Below are 18,351 nucleotides of genomic sequence, written 5' to 3'. Positions count from 1 at the left end.
TGAAAATTCATCATGAAATGTATCACAGTGAAGACGTGAACATCCGGTCTAATTATGTTCTACTGAACACCAAGTGAAACAGCAGGTTTACATGTATACATAAAAATGTAACAAAGAGTTTCAGTGTTTGCAGTAGCATGCTGTATAAGCTTTTTTCGATACCTAATTTTAATCCAGTTTCCTAACTAAAAAAGATGTATGTAATTATTCACTCTGCTTTCTGCCAGTCCCCCATAATCCTTCCCCCACATTATTTTGCAGCGACCACTGTCTTACAAGTACTAAATTCTGACTGTCTTTATAAAAAGCAAAGGCTGAACATAGCCTTTGCCAAATTAAAGACTTCGAGTCCTTTATTGGTTTGACCCACACACAGATGAGAGACTGAAGTCAAATGGTGATCCAGCATTTGTGTGGATGCTGGATAGTCAGCATTCATATAGTCTGAACCAACCCATTGCGGAGTCAGCGACTTCAAATACGGGTAAAGGGCATGGGAGAAGCATGGGAATTATGAAATTGGATCTTGGGGTATAGGTAAGGGTCTTAGGGGAAAATACATCCCAAACCAGACAGCTAGAAGTTTTGCCACAGGAGAGCATGGAAAATGGTGCATGAATAACAACAGATGTGGGGAGGGCAGCAGAGATCTTGGAGGAGGATAGAAAGGAAGAGGGAGAAAGGTTTTATTCGCATTGTAGGATATCCAAAAGGGAAGCTCAGAACATCAATTCTATTTCAAAGAATAGAGTTCATCACTAAACCAAAAACTGCCAGGTTTCAAAATAACTAAAATCTATCTTTGTTGTCCAATGCACATTTGGCTTTATAAACTCTGTTTTTCTGAAAAGCACATTATTTCCAAATTCTAACAGCACTGCATTGTGCACCATCAACTAGCCATAGCAATGTTTCAGTTCCAAAAATTTAAAAAAGATTAACCTCAATTAAAAATGTTATAAAAAGCAAGGAGTCTGAGTTTCAGGGAATATAATACCGGGGTTTTCTTATCAATTCATCAACATGAAATAGGAACAGATAACACTTACTAAAGCTGCTGAAATATCCCAGAAAAAAAAAATCTTCAAACATTTGACTAAGAGAAAAAAATGTTTTGTGCAGACACCAGAGCTAACCTTTTTTATTTGTATTCTATCTCCTTGCTTTTCATTTTCGAAAACCCTTTGGCAGAAGACAGTGAATACTGCAGGTGTTATATAAAATGTAATTTCTTCTTCATACTTCTAATAATACAGACACTAGTCTGTGAAGATAAAATAGTCATTAAATTGGGGGTAAAAGTAATAAGGCAACTTTGGAAAGGAATTCAAGAGCTTCATATAATAACAGCATTACCTCATTTATTACATCAAATAAAATTTTCTTAGTACTGAGAACTTATGGCACTAGGAATTGATACCAATAAAGCATTTAAGTTAAAAAAGGGTTTCATTTGGTTTTCAGGTTTTGTTTGGTAAAGAAATTTTACAAATATTTCTTTATTAGTTAGGTTTTATCAAATCAAGTAGGTTATTTTTGAAGGAATTACGTCATTTCTTTTCCTTTTTCTTTCTTTCACTGATTGCTGACATCAGTAATTTCTCTGCCTTGGGTTTTCTATTTAGTATTTGTCTCTATTATTAAGTCTTTTGCTGTTCTCATTATTAAGAGATTATAATATCATTATAATATCATTACATTGTCTCTTGTCTGTTCTCATGCTACAAATACCTGCCACAGCATTGTATATGTTTGAGTGCCTCTTGCTTCTAGTTATCAGGAAAGCCTGGAAGAATTCAGGTATCACTAGGAAAAAATGTATGAACCACCTTTAAGTTGTTAAACAGCGAGGCTCACAAAAAACCATATCAACAGTGAATGAAGTTCATACTGAATAATCTTTAGTTAACTGCCTCTGCAATTTCAATTCAAACCGTTCTGTGCCCCAGTGGAGAAAAACAGCAGTAATGAACATTAAGGGGCTGGCAGAACTGCACAATGCAGTCCTTTCCCTTTTCATGGGATAAGCAGTGTGCAGCCAGCAGCTGAATGTGCAAATGAGAGGTTCCTTATGTTATTATTCAAATGACATCAAAAATAATAACAAGAAAAAAAATGACCTTTTTCTGCTGAAATGGGTACAGAATCACATTTCTCTCCATAACTAATGAAGAATATCCATATCAATTTTTTCTCTGCCTTGCATAATTCTAGAGGAAAAAATATCACAACAAATACCTCTCTGGCCACAATAGTTTTCCTAGTATAGCTGCACATTGATTTAAACTGTTATTATATATGCATAGTTGAACCTGTTTATGGTGAAATTCTTTTATGTGTCAGAAAATGAAAGGCACTGATTGTTTCAGTGTACTACAATGTCTAAACTGTCATTTCAGTTAAAGAAGTCTTCCTTATTGTGAATTTGTTCTGTGGGAAATGACCTTGTAAAAGGATTCTTGCTGTAGACTTAAAAGAAAACCTAGCTTATGGTCTATGAAAGTTTTCCAAAGGAAAACATGAACGTTTATTTGTGGACGTGAAACTCGGAGGAGAGTCAATGACCCCGTTTGACAGTGAGCTACTACCTCTGAAGCACAGGAGAAAAAGGTAGGGGCTCACTTTGCTCGTTGTTGAGCACACACAGACTGATCCATTTGTAGCTGAGACAGTAACCTGTCATGTTATGTGCCACCTTTTGCGAATCATCTCACTTTTCTGGGGCTCTGTTTCTTTTCCACCTTTTTGTATCTGAACTAACTGTCTGAAGGCTTTTCAGGATTCTATCTTAGTATGTGTATGCACCATGTCTAACTTACTGTCAGCAATGTAATTAATACTGAATAAAGTCAGTAGCTGTCCTATGAAAGTCTTTCTAATGCCTCATTATGTCTCAGCCCTAACCTGAAATTATCATCTGAGGAATGACAGGTTATCTCCGCAACCCTGTTCCATGTGTCAGGCTGCTGTAAAAGAAGTATAAACTAAAGCTAGTCATTGTTTCTTTCTTTTTTTTTTTTTTTTCCACATTATGGGATTTTGAAAAGATACAGAAAAAGCATGTTCAGGCTCGCTCTACCAGAAGCTACAGGCTTGATGTGAGAATCACTGGGTGAAATTCTGTAGCCTTTATTATGAAAATGTCCAGAATAGAATATCATAATGGTTCCTGCTAACCTATGAATAATTTACCTTCGCTTGTTATTAATATTAATGCACTACCACAGCTTTCAATCCTTCACTGAATTGCACTGACTCAGAACATTTTCCAGACAGCTTCCCTAACCTGCACAGTCAGGAGCTCCCTTTCCCCAGTGAAAGCCCCAGAGAGGGTGCGTAGCTCTGAACACGGTTCTCCTTTTCCGTGGGTGGATTCTCCCTTGGGTGCCACTGTTCCAGGAACACAGCAAGAGAGCAAACTGCAGCCTCTATGTTTACATTGTTGGATAATATGCTATTGATTTCACTGTCTTTGGAAACCAGCCACAGTTTCTTCACACACAAAATGAACGTATAAATCTAACTGTGGCTGTTCTCCAGGTATTTAATAGGTGGAGATTAGCTTTACTTAAGATTTCAGGAAGAAAATCAGTTCTAGGGGGAAACAGCATTTTGTTTCAGTGTTCAAAAAACAGTTCCTCTGGTCACACTAATAACTATGAGCCCCCTCCTTTATGTTTTTTTAATATGGTGTCTATTCTTTGCCTTTGACAAAACCAGTAACAAAATACTAGACATACTATAGCAAAAGAACAACCATCTTCATATCCGTCCCTCTTTAAGCTGTGAATAACAGAAAAATAACAAAATGGGGCTGAAAGATTAATGGGTGTGTGATCAAGTAATGAATCCACAAGGTGGGAAGCTTATCTAATACTTACAGGGGTGTGTCTGAATTTCTTTATATGTCCCCGCCATGGCCATTCTGAGTATTGGACACTAACTACCAAACGTAGCCATTGGTATGCCTTGACCCCACTCCCCTGCTAGGCTATACTGCTGAGCAGGAGCAGCTCCTAGGCTACATTCAGTGCTAGATTTAGTACAAGTAACTTGCTTTAAAGAACATCCTTGAAACATGTTCTGTAATGAATCTCTTCACAGCTCCAAGACAGTAATCCAAAATATGTCCCTTGTTTAGAGCACTGAAGGATGCACGTGTAGGTATATGCCACGGTAATCTGTGCAGCTTTTTTCTCTCTGTACCGTAATGCCACTGCCACATGAATAATGTTAGCCTTGGTGTCCTTTTCAGAAGATCCTTTAAATTGCCTCCTTTTTAAGCAGATGATGGAATTTCTAGGCTTGAACTAGTCAGGGTTCAGTGATGATACTTCTATGGTCCCTGTGATCCACATTTAATTCAAGTTATTTGCAACAGTATGAGTCTGTTCTCAATTAAAAAATCTATTTAGTAATAAAAAAGTGGTGGTTTTGCACTTAGAGATCAATACTAATTGCACTGCTTCAAAGAATATGTCATAAACAGAAAACAAACTTTAGAAGACTTTTTCAGTTTTATATGTACAGTAAACTGACTTTTTAAAAATGGGAGTCAATACATAGCCACCTTGTGTCCTATGGTGGAGACACACTCCACCTCCTTCACACATAATGTGACGCACTGCTGGTGAGGGACTGGACTTCTGCCCTAGCCTCTCCTGACAAGACTTTGGGAATGGGAACGTTTCTAAGGCTATTACCTAACAGCATAAACGGAGTAAAATAAATAATTTCTTGCACCAGATGGCAATTTGAGATTTTTGTCAGACCTATGGAAGAATCACTGTAATTAGAGCTGTTGTGGCCAAACCAGGCTACCCAGACACTCAAACATGTGATACTTCAAATGTGTCTTGAGAATGTGATTCTTTAAGAAGTCTGTGCTCTTACTGAATGCTCTCAGGCTATGCTGGCAAACTTTCAAAAGTCCGTATGTGCTGGGTGAGACAGAAATTTACCTTCCTGCGGTAAAATTGCAGGCAGTCATTAATTTCACTTAGCCTTCCCTGTGTTTTAGATTCCCTCACCAAATGGAAGATGAGCCATCTTTCAACACAAGACCTGATTCAGTTCCCATTACAGTTAGCAGTTATTTTCCTTTATGTTTAATGGAAGTGGAATGAGGCATTTAAGGCAAGAGAAGACTGTGACATACTTATCAATTACAGTTTGCTAGGGAAAAGAGTTTTCTGTTCTGATGGAACTTATCCCCTACACTGGCCTCAGTGCATAGAGAATCTGGTCTGTAACCAAGCTCCAACCCTAAGGAAAGTAATTTAGGTTGCTCTGGATAGAGATGGGGGCATCAGTCCAGGGCTGTAATGGGCACGGGGGTCTCCTGTAGCAGGAGATGGACTGGCTGCGGTTTGAGAAACAAAAAAGTGATTTGACTTTGCTACTTAATTTTTTGAGTGAAAGAATACTATAGTTTTAAAATAATCAGATGAGCATATAAGATCCTATATTTATACCAGTTTATGTTTCTTCTAACAAGCTTTGAATTCATGTTTTCCATCTACTCAAAGCAAAGAGGTGATGTATGTAAGTTTCAGCAGCTCCCTGAAGATCATTTTACACATACATTGAAAAGATAACTCTCTTCAAAAGTTCGCATTAGTTGCTGGAAATATCTTTGCTTTCACTGAATAAAGTTAAGATTCTTTCACTTTATCTGGCTGGCAATTTAAAAACAGAATTATTTATGACTACTTCCCTATTTTCCCCAATGGAACTCAAAACCTTAAAGCATGAGAACAATAACATTATGAGGGGACTAGTAAGGTTTCTCTGCAACATAAACCTGAGAGGCAGAAAAATTTGATATTTGTACTAAGTACCTTAGCTATAGTTTGTTATCTCTACAAAACAATTCAAATATCCACCTGTTTCATTTAATAGTTGCATTGGGTTTCCATTTTTCTATCACTGTCTGCTCTAATATTTCTGGATGATCTATCAGTTTGCTTTATAATTATTTCAGTGTGTGTGTGTCACTAATATTCTTTACTTTATTCACCTGTTTAGAGCCTGGAATTTCTCTTGAAGAAATTAATTTAGAATCTTACCTTTATTGGAAAACATGGATTTTGTTTTTCACATGTCATCTGGCACTCCTTTCCAGTTAGGAAGGTGGTTCTGCTTGTGCTCTGGGGTGTGAATGCAATGTCATGATCTATGTATTGTCCCCACACCATAATAATATCAGAATACAGGTTGTCTTCAGTAACAGCCTCATTAGATGCGTGAATAATTTTTTTTGTCACTTCACGAACCTGGGAAAAGAACTAATTTACCTTGAGTACCAAGTAGTATTTACTTCTCACAAAATGCTAACACACTAAAAAGCAGGGGGAACAGTGATAAAAGCTATCTTTTTTTTTTTCTTTAAAATACTTTATGTTGTAGAGTACTTTTAATAGTTTTCTTAAAAACAAAACCAAAAAAAGCCCAACAACAATAAAAAATCCAACCTCTGACAGAGTCTTACTTCTGTTCAGGAGCTGAGATACCAGTGCCACAAGCAGAGTCAAAGATGTTTCAGCTGGGTTTTTGTATATATTTGCCAAATGAGCAATATATATTTGATCTGTTCCTTTCCAGAGAATTTTGAAAACCACACATTTCTTTTAGACTGTCTAAAAGTTTTCTTTCTATTTATTGTTTTCTGCTCCTTTAGAAATGAATTCTGTTTGCTGGGCAACCTCAAATCACTGTGGATACACAGAGGCTGTGGGCTGCTCCTAAGTAAATGGAACAGTTTATGCAGCCCAGGAGACAAGCTAGGTTGCAAATACATGGTAGCTGAAAGCTCTGCTTCATTTTCACAGGCAGGGAGCAGCCAAAACATATTTCTGAGGCACTTCTGTGAAAGCTGCACAGAGATATAGATGCTCTGAGGGAGAACACATGGAGACATCTATGCTACATGTCCAGCCTACACTAGTCACCAAGCAAAACCATCAGAGCAAAATCAGCAGTCAGTTTGTGATGATTAGGGTATCATTATTCACAGATTTCTCCCTCATATTGCAAAATATTGCCTCACATACACCAGCTGCCTTAGAAGTCAAGCAATTGAAAGGGCAGCACATAAAACAGAGTCACAGAGTCTGTAATACATATAAGGGCTATATAATGAATGTATAAGGCAGATGCAGTTAAATAGAATTGGTAAGGACAAGAGGCAACATGGGACTTGTTAGGAACATCAGGCTTTATATTAAAATAGTCAAGAGCACAGATACATAGAGTTCATCAGGAATATAAGTCCTTATATCAGTATTTTAATAGCTTTGGTGGCTACAAAGCACAAAACTTTTTTTCTTGCAGTTAGTAAGGTTTTCTTGTTACTGTTAAATTGCACAGCTACGCTGTGTTCTAATATTGCTTTATAGGAACCCTCACACGTATCTCTCACCTTCACATGATTTGCATGTTGCTTTTTAAAGGATATAGTTAGATAGCTAAAAGTACAAAAAAAAGACTTAATTATGTAAATAAGGAAAAACATCTATGGCACTAATTTTATCCTACCTTACTTCAAAATAAAGCAGAGAACCTTGCTGATGATCAGATATGATCAGATTCGGTGCAGTTATGTAGTTTTGTTTTAGTGTGTTTTACTTCCCTAATGAATCTATAAAAAGGCAGTTTGTACCATCTAATGGAAATTTACCTATGTAAATGTCAGGTTTTCATCTTTAAGTGCTAAATTGTGCAGCTTAGAGACAATGTTATTTAATTAATAACATGAGTTGCAGGTGACATTAACACTAAATTCTCTTGCTCATCCTTATCAAACATACGGTGGTTAAAATAACAAGACTTTGAGTCCATTAAAAGTCAAGTTTCAAAGCAATGATGACAAAGCAGAAATAGAAAATCCAGCCCAAATCATTGCACGCTGCACGGGGGAATTTTTCACTCAGTCCTCTATGCAAATATTTTTTGTTCAAACTTCCCTCTATAGCAGCTCTGCTATTTTTTAAGTATATGAGCTGCTAAAAATCTATAAATATTGCATTGCTGCCTTAGCTCAGTAACTTGGCCTGTCTAAAAAATGAAGTTATGTTTTGACAGTAATACTTGTTCAGTTAAGGTGCGCTAATCTAGGAGAAACGGTATACATGCGTACACACATACACATGCTAGCACATCTATGTGCTTTATATTTATTTAGTTAACATCCAACCCTGTTTTGCCCCTTCTCCTTCCCTGAATAAAGGCACCATTATTGAAACAAAGAATCATAAAATCACTGAAAATTCTAGGCTGGAAGGAAACTCTGGAGACCACATGGTGCAGCTTTCTATTGAAAGCAGGGATTAGGTTATTCAGAGCCCCATCAAGCCAGGTCTTGGGTATTTCCCATGAGGAATATTCTAGCAGTTGTCTAGGCAGCCTATTCCAACATTTAATTGTTCTCACAACATGGTTTTTTTCTTGTATCAAGACAAAATTTCCCCTGGAGTAACCTGTGACCATTGCCTCTTGCCATGTCAGTGAGCATCTTTGTGAAGACCTCCCTCTTCTCTACAACAGCCTTTTCAGCATGGGAGGGCTGTGATTAGATTCACCTGCACCACTTTTTGTCTGGCTGAGCAATCGTCACCCTGGGTCTGCTGGCTGCCCTGTGCCTGGTGCAAGCCAGGGCAGGCACACGGCTGGCTCATGCCCTGCCTGCTCTCCCCCATGGTGCTTTTCAGCAGAGCTGCCCCCAGGCAGTCAGTGCCCCCCTGCACTGCTCCTTGGGCTTACCCCAGCCCAGGTGGAGGGGACCTCTCACTATTCAGCTAACTGAACTTATGCTTTAGCAAAGCTAGCAGATCCTTAACCGAGCTCAACGGCTTATTTTGCTATTTGATTTACTGATACAAATGGAGGTCTGTGGTGGCAGGTATGGTTATAGTCCAGTGTAAATGTTTCAAGTGATCTCATGGTGCACTTTCTAACCAAGGGTAGCTGGACTCCATTGTATCGGACACTGGGATCCCATCCTCGAGGTTGGCTGAGTCCATCTTCATAGGCTGGTGGAAGCCACCTAGCCAAGGCTGTGTTGGATGCTCCCCATCTAGGATGTTCCCTGGGAAAAGAAAAAACAAAACCCAAAACAACAACAACAACAGTGGCAAAATAAAAAAAAAAAATCCCGCACCTCTGAATATCTTCTGAATATAAAATATTTATATATTTTAAAATATATTTATAATATATTCATATTCTGAATACAAAAATCTGAATATAAGATAATACAAATATAAAATAATATAAAATAAACTTGAGCCACAGAGCAATATTCCATTGCAACAAGATGTTCATGTAATGATCTTTGAAAAGTCGTCACATACTGGTCTTCATGTGTGCCAACATCAGCTTGACTTGAAAGGCAAATAAAGAAAAATTAAATTACTAATGAAATATTACTATCTTATTTAGGTGTATAATGTAAGTTGGCATATACCTTTTGACATCTCTGAAATACTTGCCCTGATGGTGATTTTCTGAGAGTGTCCTCATTCCCCATAAAGTCAAATATATACTTAAGTGCCTTTGCTGGCATCTTTTAAAAGATGTTTGTTTAGAGCAATAGCTAAGAAATCAAGATTTAGGAAAATATAAAGAAGCCCTAGAATAAAGGTGAAGAAAGCTTAAAAGAAAAATGGATACTAGTCATACAGAAGTAATCATTTAGCATTTTTATTTATTAGTATAGTCAGTGAGTCTTGGGCTTGACCCAATTAATTTTCCTTCTATCATGAACATTTCTAATGAATTTTTCCTAAGAGAGTATTTTAGGGTTTTTTTTGTTGTTGTTAGATTGATTTCTTTTAACATAGCCTGTTCAATATATTTCATAATTGTTAAATATATATAGATATTAAAAAGAAGAAATAAAATTTTTGCAATGTACCCTGTTGAGCAAAATTGTAAAGTAAGCCACAAAGAACCAGAAATATTCCCAGACAGTCAGTCAAACTACATGGTGTTAAAACATACATTTATATGTCTATTGGGACACTAAAGAGGGAACAATTATTTTATTAATACTTCATTGATCTCTGGCACACTGAAGTGGCTCAATTTGCCAAGTTATATGGTACAGTAATACACTTAATTATCCACAATAATTCACACTTGAAGGTTGAAGTATGCTTTAATAAAGCATTCAAATTAGTTACAGTTGATTTGCCTTTATTGAAATTGCATAAAATACTGCACATAGTGTAGTGCTATTTCACTCAATTAAAAATAATGAAATGTTAATTTAACTGCTTAACCAGTGATTTTTCTCCTGATTGCTTTTATATTTTAGCAGATCACTGGAATGCTACTTCAGTAAAACCCTTCTCACATGCCTTTTTATTATTACATTAAACATGTTAACGTCTTGGAATCTTGCTTGAGTTAAAAAGATTTTTATCCAGGGCAGCCGAAATAATGAGATTTTGGTACCATACAGCTTTATAGAGTAGTCAAATTTGATTACTATACATTCTGTTTATGGGAAGTGGGACTTTTAATTCACTTGTGAAATACTGGAATTGCACAGTTTGGATTGTGTTTTGGCTCCCTTAGAAAGAACCTGGAGTTTTAAGATGCAGTTCACTATCCAGATTCATGTCTTTTCAATGTTATTTTAATGTCCTGCCTAATTTCAGGTAGAAAGAATGAATGCCATATGTCAATTTAATAATTGGATTTTGTCATGTTTTACATCGCTCTGAGCTACCATGGACATAACTTCTGGCAAACATGGACAACTTCTGAAAAATAAGTCTGCCACTAAACTGAACACTTAGCTTGTATTGAAATGAAGCAGCTATCCTAAAGGAAACATCTCAATTCCTTCTTATAGTCAATGGATTCAGTTGGGACTGCTCATTCTTTCCACTAGGTGAGCCATATTCATACCCCTAACTCTGATGGTATTAGAGCTTCAGACTAATCATCAGGTCCTTACCTGATGAAATTGTTAATGACACAGCAATGAAAAAGAAATGTTGCAGATAAAATTCCTCCTAGCTGCCCAAATATTAGGCATACAAAATATAATCGAGTCATCTAAGCACCTGTCCATCAAGCCAGAGAGACACACAACTTCTGGGTGCCATCCTGTCATCCCATCCTATCTCTCACTATTAGGAACAACCAAAGTTGCACCTTTGCAGTAGACATATAACTGCCTCAGAAAGCTAAGATTAGGTGAGGTTAATTGCACTGTGAGATTCCATTCTTTTAGTACCTGTAATTCCTTCACCTTCAGATGCCTCTCATTGCACTAAACACTAAAAACTATACAGATCAATGCTAGTTAGTTGGGATAAAAAATGGGAAATAAATAGCTATTTGGACTTGCCTTGTCTTCCTTATTCTTCATTAAAAAATAATGTTGTAAATTTATTTTGCTTATTATCCACACATATGCCTTCAGGCAGAAAGAAAAGTAAAATCTGTTGATATCTGTTACTAGTAAATGTGGATAATGACACTGCTGGGAATGTCTGATGTTATATTGATATTCTTCTTAGAAGGCCATGTTTATGCTATTCTGTTATGCCTTTGTTCTAGGAAGTTCACACTAAAACAAAGTAATCTCAGTGCTGTGGAATAAATACTTTGTAATCTATCTGATTTGTCCCAAATATGTGAACTAATTAATTAAAACATCTGTAAAGAAATTTCATACTCACTTTTAAACAGATTTAAATGGATTTTTCTTACAGGTAAACAATTAATTCCACTGTGAATTTTGTTTTTAAATTTCACCTATGAAATGCAGCATTTACTGAACTACAGCACAGTTGCACATTCCTACTGGTGACTAAAATTACAAATACAACATAGGTCCTGATATATTTTCCACCTGAAAGTGGCAGCTGTAAAGCAAGGAAAAGTGCAGACTGGCACATCATTTAATGTTTGAAGTCTTTGAAGCTGGTTTACATTGTAGAATATGTTGTTTACATTATAGTATAATGGGCCTTTTATGTTGATGTATTTCATAGAATCATTGGATCATTAAGGTTGGAAAGGACCTCTCATTGAGTCCAACCGTTAACCTAGCTTCTAAACCATGTCCCTAGACAGTATAGCTTGAAATATTTCAAGGTGCTCACAAAGTTTTAGACTAAGTTAAGATCTAACTTGCTGATTTCAAAGTTTTTGGTTTTGGTTTTTTGCTGCCTTGCACCTTGTACAGATGTTTAGAGCAAAGAGTCTAAAATACCACCAAATATGCGTGATGCGTTTAAATCCTGATTTGGTGCAAGCATAAAGCTATGCAAAGTAGAACACAGCGACTACACACTAACCAGACTCAATGGATCTTATTTACCCTACCCAGCTTTAGAAACCACACTGAAATTCCTATACACATCCTAGTATTACCAGAGTCACTGAAGAGAAAAAGGGTTTACCTTACCCATGACAGAGTGTATTTCTCTCCATCTCTGGAGAGAAAGACTACAGCAGCCATGCCTGCAAACTAAGAGCTTCAGTCATGTGCCTGTGTTCAGCTGCATGAATCTTGGCCAATGTGTTCAAGCCCTGATGGAGTTGTCAGTGCAAATATTATACTAGCTGTTAGTTCAGATTCCAAGCAACTCTGCAAGTGCCTGGGGAAATTATGGATATCCACATAGTTAGATTTATAACATCGATGCGTATCAGGTTGTGTCCTTTCAACAAAGAGCCTATCAGGCATGTTCCTTGCAAATGACTTGTGATGTAGCAAAACACATTAATCTCATAAAACCAGACTGATTGAATAATAAAACTGCAGAATTTTACTGCTGTTCATTCACCACGTTGCAGAGTGTCTTAACCTGTGCAATGCTACTGGCCTTTCATTTACAGCTCTGTAGCCTTTCACTTGTAACGTTACAGTCTGCCTTTCAGTTTGTGACCTCATGACTATGTATCCAAAGGCTGCTGAGTATAAATATCGTTTACCCTTGTACTCAAAAGGGTTCTCATTCTCAGTTTTACACCCTCATTGCATTGGAGGATTCTGAAAATACAGGTACATCTGTTAGGTTGGGTTTTGAAGGAAACAATTGCCACATGTATTAGGTAACAGGTAGATAATAGTAATAAATAATAGTCATTCAGATAGCCAATAAGCATATATTTATATAAATAGATATATAAAAATAAATATATCACCCAGAATTTTTAGATGCATGCTTGCTAAATGTTGAGGTTGTGGGAAAATACAAAAATCAGAATCTACTTGACTTCCTTATTGCTTCTCGTGAAGTAATTATATTTTCCTGCCCAACATCATTTTATCCAATTCAATCAAAAATGAATGATAGGTTAGAATTCAGTCTGTTCAATTTATATAGAAAAAGGCATCTATTGAATCAGTCCTCCCTAAATTTAAAGTTCCTTACGTAATATTATAAGCTTTCACAGGGAGAGCCTGTCCACAGAAATTAGTGTACCAAAGTTTAGATTAAGAGGTTCTTCCCCTGGGAGCTTTCAGAGGCACCTCATTTAAAGACACATTGATGTCAAAGTTAGCAGATTGAGGTCACTCTCCCCCAGTTTTTCTAGGAAAAAGTAAACATAGTTTCTCAAGTTTAAAGCATAAGAAAGAAGGATTTTTCAGGGCACAATTCTTATCATACATACCTGTTATTGCAGGCACCAGTGATAAGTCGATATTTATTAGCTAAGCAATTGTTTGGACATTTTGATGGCAACATATAAGGCAGACATCCAGAAATGTTAGCAATCATAGTGAGCAGATCAGCTGATAAAAGATCTGAAAAGAAGAACCCAAACAAGCAATTTGCTCTAGTGCTATATAGCTGCTACAGCAGAAAAGGCATTATTGTCAGCTACAACTACAGCATCCCCTCTCTTCGTCCTAGGAAAGAGCACTTAATGAGAAGTGCTGCAGGAGGCTGTCTCAGGGACTTAGAGGAGAGAGAGGGTGAAAAGAAAGAGCTGGTTTTATTATCTGATGCATAGAGAATGAGAAGGAAGTAGTCCAGCCGTAGTTGAGAATTGAAGTTGACCTGCTCCTTTTTCTCCTTCTTTAATCTGCTCTCTGCTTCCTTCTTTCCTTGTGATGTAGTCACATTTCTTGTCCAGTCCCTGTGCTTATGACAAAGGTGTGAAAAATGCCATTCGAGAACAGAAGTATATGCCAAGGAGGAAAAATGTGGGACTGAAGGATGCAGAAATTTAAAGACAGTACAGTTGACCATATAATTAGCTGTGGATAGGAAGAGGCTCAGAATTTTTAGCTGGAATTTGGAAGTTAGGTGAAATTAGGGAGCTGTATACCAGTAGACAGCATGTTATTAATATCTTTGTAATATTATCCCAGACAGGTCTCCCAGTGAGCATTCTGCTGATGAGGGACAACGTCACGTTGCTGTGTAAGCTCCAGAGAGCACCCTCTCTCACCCACACATGCATGTAAGCCTGTGTATGGCCAGTTGGAGGTAGAAGTATGCATGAAAGAGGAGAAATATCCTTCCTGAACACAGAGAACTCTTGCCATTCAAACTGTAACCATCGCATGCTGAAAGAAAATGGTAGAGCCAGCATCTAACTCTTGCCCTTGTCTTCCCACTAGCTACTGCAGGTAATAGAATCATAGAATTGTTAAGGTTGGAAAAGACCTTTAAGATCATTGAGTCCAACTGTTAACCTAGCACTGCCAAGTCCACCACTAAACCATGTCCTCAAGCACCACATCTATCCTTCTTTTAAATCCCTCCAGGGATGGATACTCAACCACTTCCCTGGGCAGCCTGTTCCAGTGCCTGACTACCCTTTCGGTGAAGAAGTTTTTTCTAATAATCCAACCTAAACCTCCCCTGACGCAACTTGAGGCTGTTTCCTCTCGTTCTATCGCTTGTTACTTGGGAGAAGAGACAAACCCCCACCTCGTTACAACCTCCTTTCAGGTAGTTGTAGAGAGCCATAAGGCCTCCCCTCAGCCTCCTCTTCTCCAGACTAAACAACCCCAGCTCCCTCAGCCACTCCTCATAAGACTTGTGCTCTAGACCCTTCACCAACTTTGTTGCCCTTCTTTGGACACGCTCCAGCACCTCAGTTCCCTTCTTGTAGTGAGGGGCCCAAAAATGAACACAGTACTCGAGGTGCGGCCTTACCATTGCCGAGTACAGAGGGACGATCACCTCCCTGGTCCTGATGGCCACACTATTCCTGTTACAGGCTAGGATGCTATTGACCCTCTTGGCCACCTGGGCACACTGCTGGCTCATATTCAGCTGGCTGTTAATCAACAGCCACTCTTCCCCCAGCCTGTAGTGTTGCATGGGGTTGTTGTGACCGAAGTGCAGGACCCAGCACTCAGGTCACCCAGTCCAACCACCTATCTGTTCTGCCCATCCAACTTTGAACTAAGCTGCTTTAGTCCACTAATCAAGCCAGAAAAACAAGTGAAAAAATGTTCAAGAGCCAAATCAGCTCAAAAAATGTTCTGCTGAGCAGCAAGAACCTGTGCAAGCTAGGGGTGAGAACAGAGAGAGAATGGGCTGTTAGACTGGCCACACAACCTTGTCATTATGCACTAGCTACTCATGTCAAATTTGTGGATACAGCTTTATTTCCATTTTAGTTACGGTTCAAAGTTATGCTCCGAGCCCAGTTCCCCAGTTATCTGTGCTGCCTAGGTATTGACTAACATGTTTTCTTTAAAGTCAATTTAGTTCTTTAGTTCACATAAAGCTACTCTTTGTCATGGCACATGGACTGTATAGCGTTTATTCATCTTCCATTAAAGTTGTTTCAGTTTTGAAAATTAACAAGACTTTTGTGTACTTGTTCTATGGTTTAGAAATTTGATTTCTTTTGAAACTGCATCAGCAGAAAAATAATTGTATCTCTGTGTGTGAGTGTCTGTGTATTTATAAATATATGCACACATACAGATATAGATATATTTTCAGTTCTACAAATGTCCCATAGTTTAGTAAGCCAGATGTTTCCACAAGGAAAAAAAAAAATAAATAACTTTGGACATTTATTTTTGTCTGCAGCACTCTAATGTTTCCATATCTTGAAAAATAATGTCATGTTGTAATACTAAGACAGAGAATACAAATTATAATTCTCCAGTTCATGCTGCTGTGACAGAATTAAATTACATAAAAAATAGTCAATGTTTCTGAATGTTTGAGCCTTCCAGACACCAAAGAGACATCTTGAAATTCATCTTTAATTAACGGCAACAAGAATTTTACTTTACTTAGACAGTTATACATCATTGAACTTTCTGGACTATGTCTCTTTCTTTCTCCATCTAACATAAAAAAACAGTTAAAATAAAAATAAAGTGGAAATAAATGCATAACAGCAATGTATTATAAAATTAGTTTTGGAAATAAGAAAGTATTTTCTTAAAAGAGGGATATTAATAAGGCCATCAATGTCCAGAGGAAGTGTATTTGAAAATGCCAGTGGCACAGAGTGGTAGAAATTGTATTATTTTATCTGTAGATTCTAGGCCCCAGAAGCACTAAATCCAAAGTGCTGGGAAAGACAGATATTTCACTGTAAACAAGCAGCTTGCAACACTGTGGATATGCAAGCTGATTTATAGGCAATACAAATATACAGTCATGAGTTCACAGGAAGCCAATAGCAAAGTGCTGCTCGCCTCAACTATAGGAACACAACCCACACTCCAGCAAAGAAAAATGTAAAACAGTGACTATGTGAGGTGCTTTTAAGAACAAAAGAGAGGGCATCCTGGCTCCAGGGTGCGGACAAGATACATATTCCTGCCAAAGGTAAAACAAAAGTGAAGCTAGCCCAACTTTAATCTAAAAGACAACATTCAAGAAATCAACAGGGTATTTTGCCAATGTCAATATACTATATTTACCAGTTGGATGCAATGATCGTTTGTGCTTCTGGCAAACTTTTTGTTTCAGCGCTTGAATTGACATTTCCATTCGTTCAGCTGCTTGGGAAATATCTTGACTCTCTTGTTCAGGAAATTTTGAGAAAGCCAGCAGCAAGGTAGGAGTTGCTATTCCCCTTCCTTGGATATTTCTATAATTGAAATAAAATACAGAAGGTTTTTTAACTTACAAACTTTTAGAACTTATTCATAGATGTATTTGTCTGTGTTGGATATGTTCTGAGTTTAAGGTATATTTTGATTGAAGGGTATGCTGGGAAAGCAGAGAGGAAGACTACTCTGTGACCTTGTTCTGCAAGAAAAATTCTGGAAAGAAAGGGAAAGTGCCCTTCCATGGGACACACACAGCAAGGTTAAGCTTGTGAGAAGCCTTCAGGATGAGACAGAAACTGTTGGGATGGACTGAGCCTGCAGCACAAAGTGGCTGGGAAGACCTTGTGCAGGATAATCACAATATAGGACTCCCACTATAGACACATCTAAGTGAGTAGGTTTTGCTTTCATGTAACATTTAATATCAAAGACCAACTCAATCATTGCAGGTGGATTCACAAATGCCTTAGCAATAGGAGTCAAGCAACTGGCCCACAGCTGTCTAGATGCCATCTGCAGTTGACGATAGAGACATGTCTCCTCTCAGAGACGGTCCAAGCACCTGCCTTGCACTGACTAGTTATATATGGAGTTTCAGCAATTAGTTTAGCAGGGCTTCATTAGACAGTTATATGGCTATATATGTTAGTTTTCAGCCCGACCTTTAACTTTAAGGAGCTCAGGTTTATGATGAGATAACTTCTGTAGCAAAGTTAAACACTTAAACATAAGAAAAACCCTTTTTACTGTGAGAGTAGTCAGACACTGCAACAGGCTGACCAGAAAGGTTGTGGAGTATCCATCTTTGGAGATATTCAAAGCCCAAATGGACAGTGCACTGAGCAACCTGCTCTAGCTGACCCTCCGCCAAGCACAGCACTGGCCTAGATTGTCTCCAGATCTCTCTCAACTGTTTTGTGATTCACTACAAGATTTATTTTTTACTCAGCATGGGCTGTCTTATCATTGTCCTTTTACTGGTGGGAGAGCCTTGAGAAAAGTGCATCAGAGAGAGCTCCCTTTCTAGCTGGAAGTCCCAAGTCCTAAACTGACTCCTACAGCTTAGAAAAAAAACACTCCAGTCTATTCCATTTTCAGACAGGGTCATAGGTTGCAGACATCCCCGAGGGCTTCTCTGCAGCACAGATTTATATGGATATGCAATTTTCATGAAAATGTTGTGCTGTCATATTCACTTAGGTTTGTTTAAAGCACGAGACAAGTTTAAAAAGGAGAAAACAGTTTTGATTTGGTGAAAGAAAACAGTTAAATATCTGTTTGCAAAATTAGAAACATGCTTACATAGAAAGCATTAAGACAATACAACTCCAAGGGTTTTTCTAGAT

At 37.7% G+C, this 18,351-nt stretch overlaps 1 protein-coding gene across 1 annotated transcript in view; it reads right to left on the bottom strand.

Annotated features, from left to right (window-relative positions):
* Positions 1-18,351, bottom strand: part of TPO (thyroid peroxidase) — a gene marked incomplete at both ends in the record, with an annotated part of 58,757 nt that overhangs the window by 19,511 nt on the left and 20,895 nt on the right. The window contains 4 exons of the mRNA XM_082305496.1: positions 6,069-6,275; positions 8,956-9,085; positions 13,639-13,771; positions 16,874-17,043. Coding sequence (XP_082161622.1) covers positions 6,069-6,275; positions 8,956-9,085; positions 13,639-13,771; positions 16,874-17,043 — 640 coding nt within the window. The remainder of the gene's footprint in view (positions 1-6,068; positions 6,276-8,955; positions 9,086-13,638; positions 13,772-16,873; positions 17,044-18,351) is intronic.

Source organism: Platalea leucorodia (genome assembly GCF_965183815.1).
Source record: "Platalea leucorodia genome assembly, chromosome: 3".
Classification (NCBI taxonomy): domain Eukaryota; kingdom Metazoa; phylum Chordata; class Aves; order Pelecaniformes; family Threskiornithidae; genus Platalea; species Platalea leucorodia.
The sequence above is the reverse complement of the archived record's forward strand: the minus strand, read 5'-3'. Positions and strand labels throughout refer to the sequence as shown.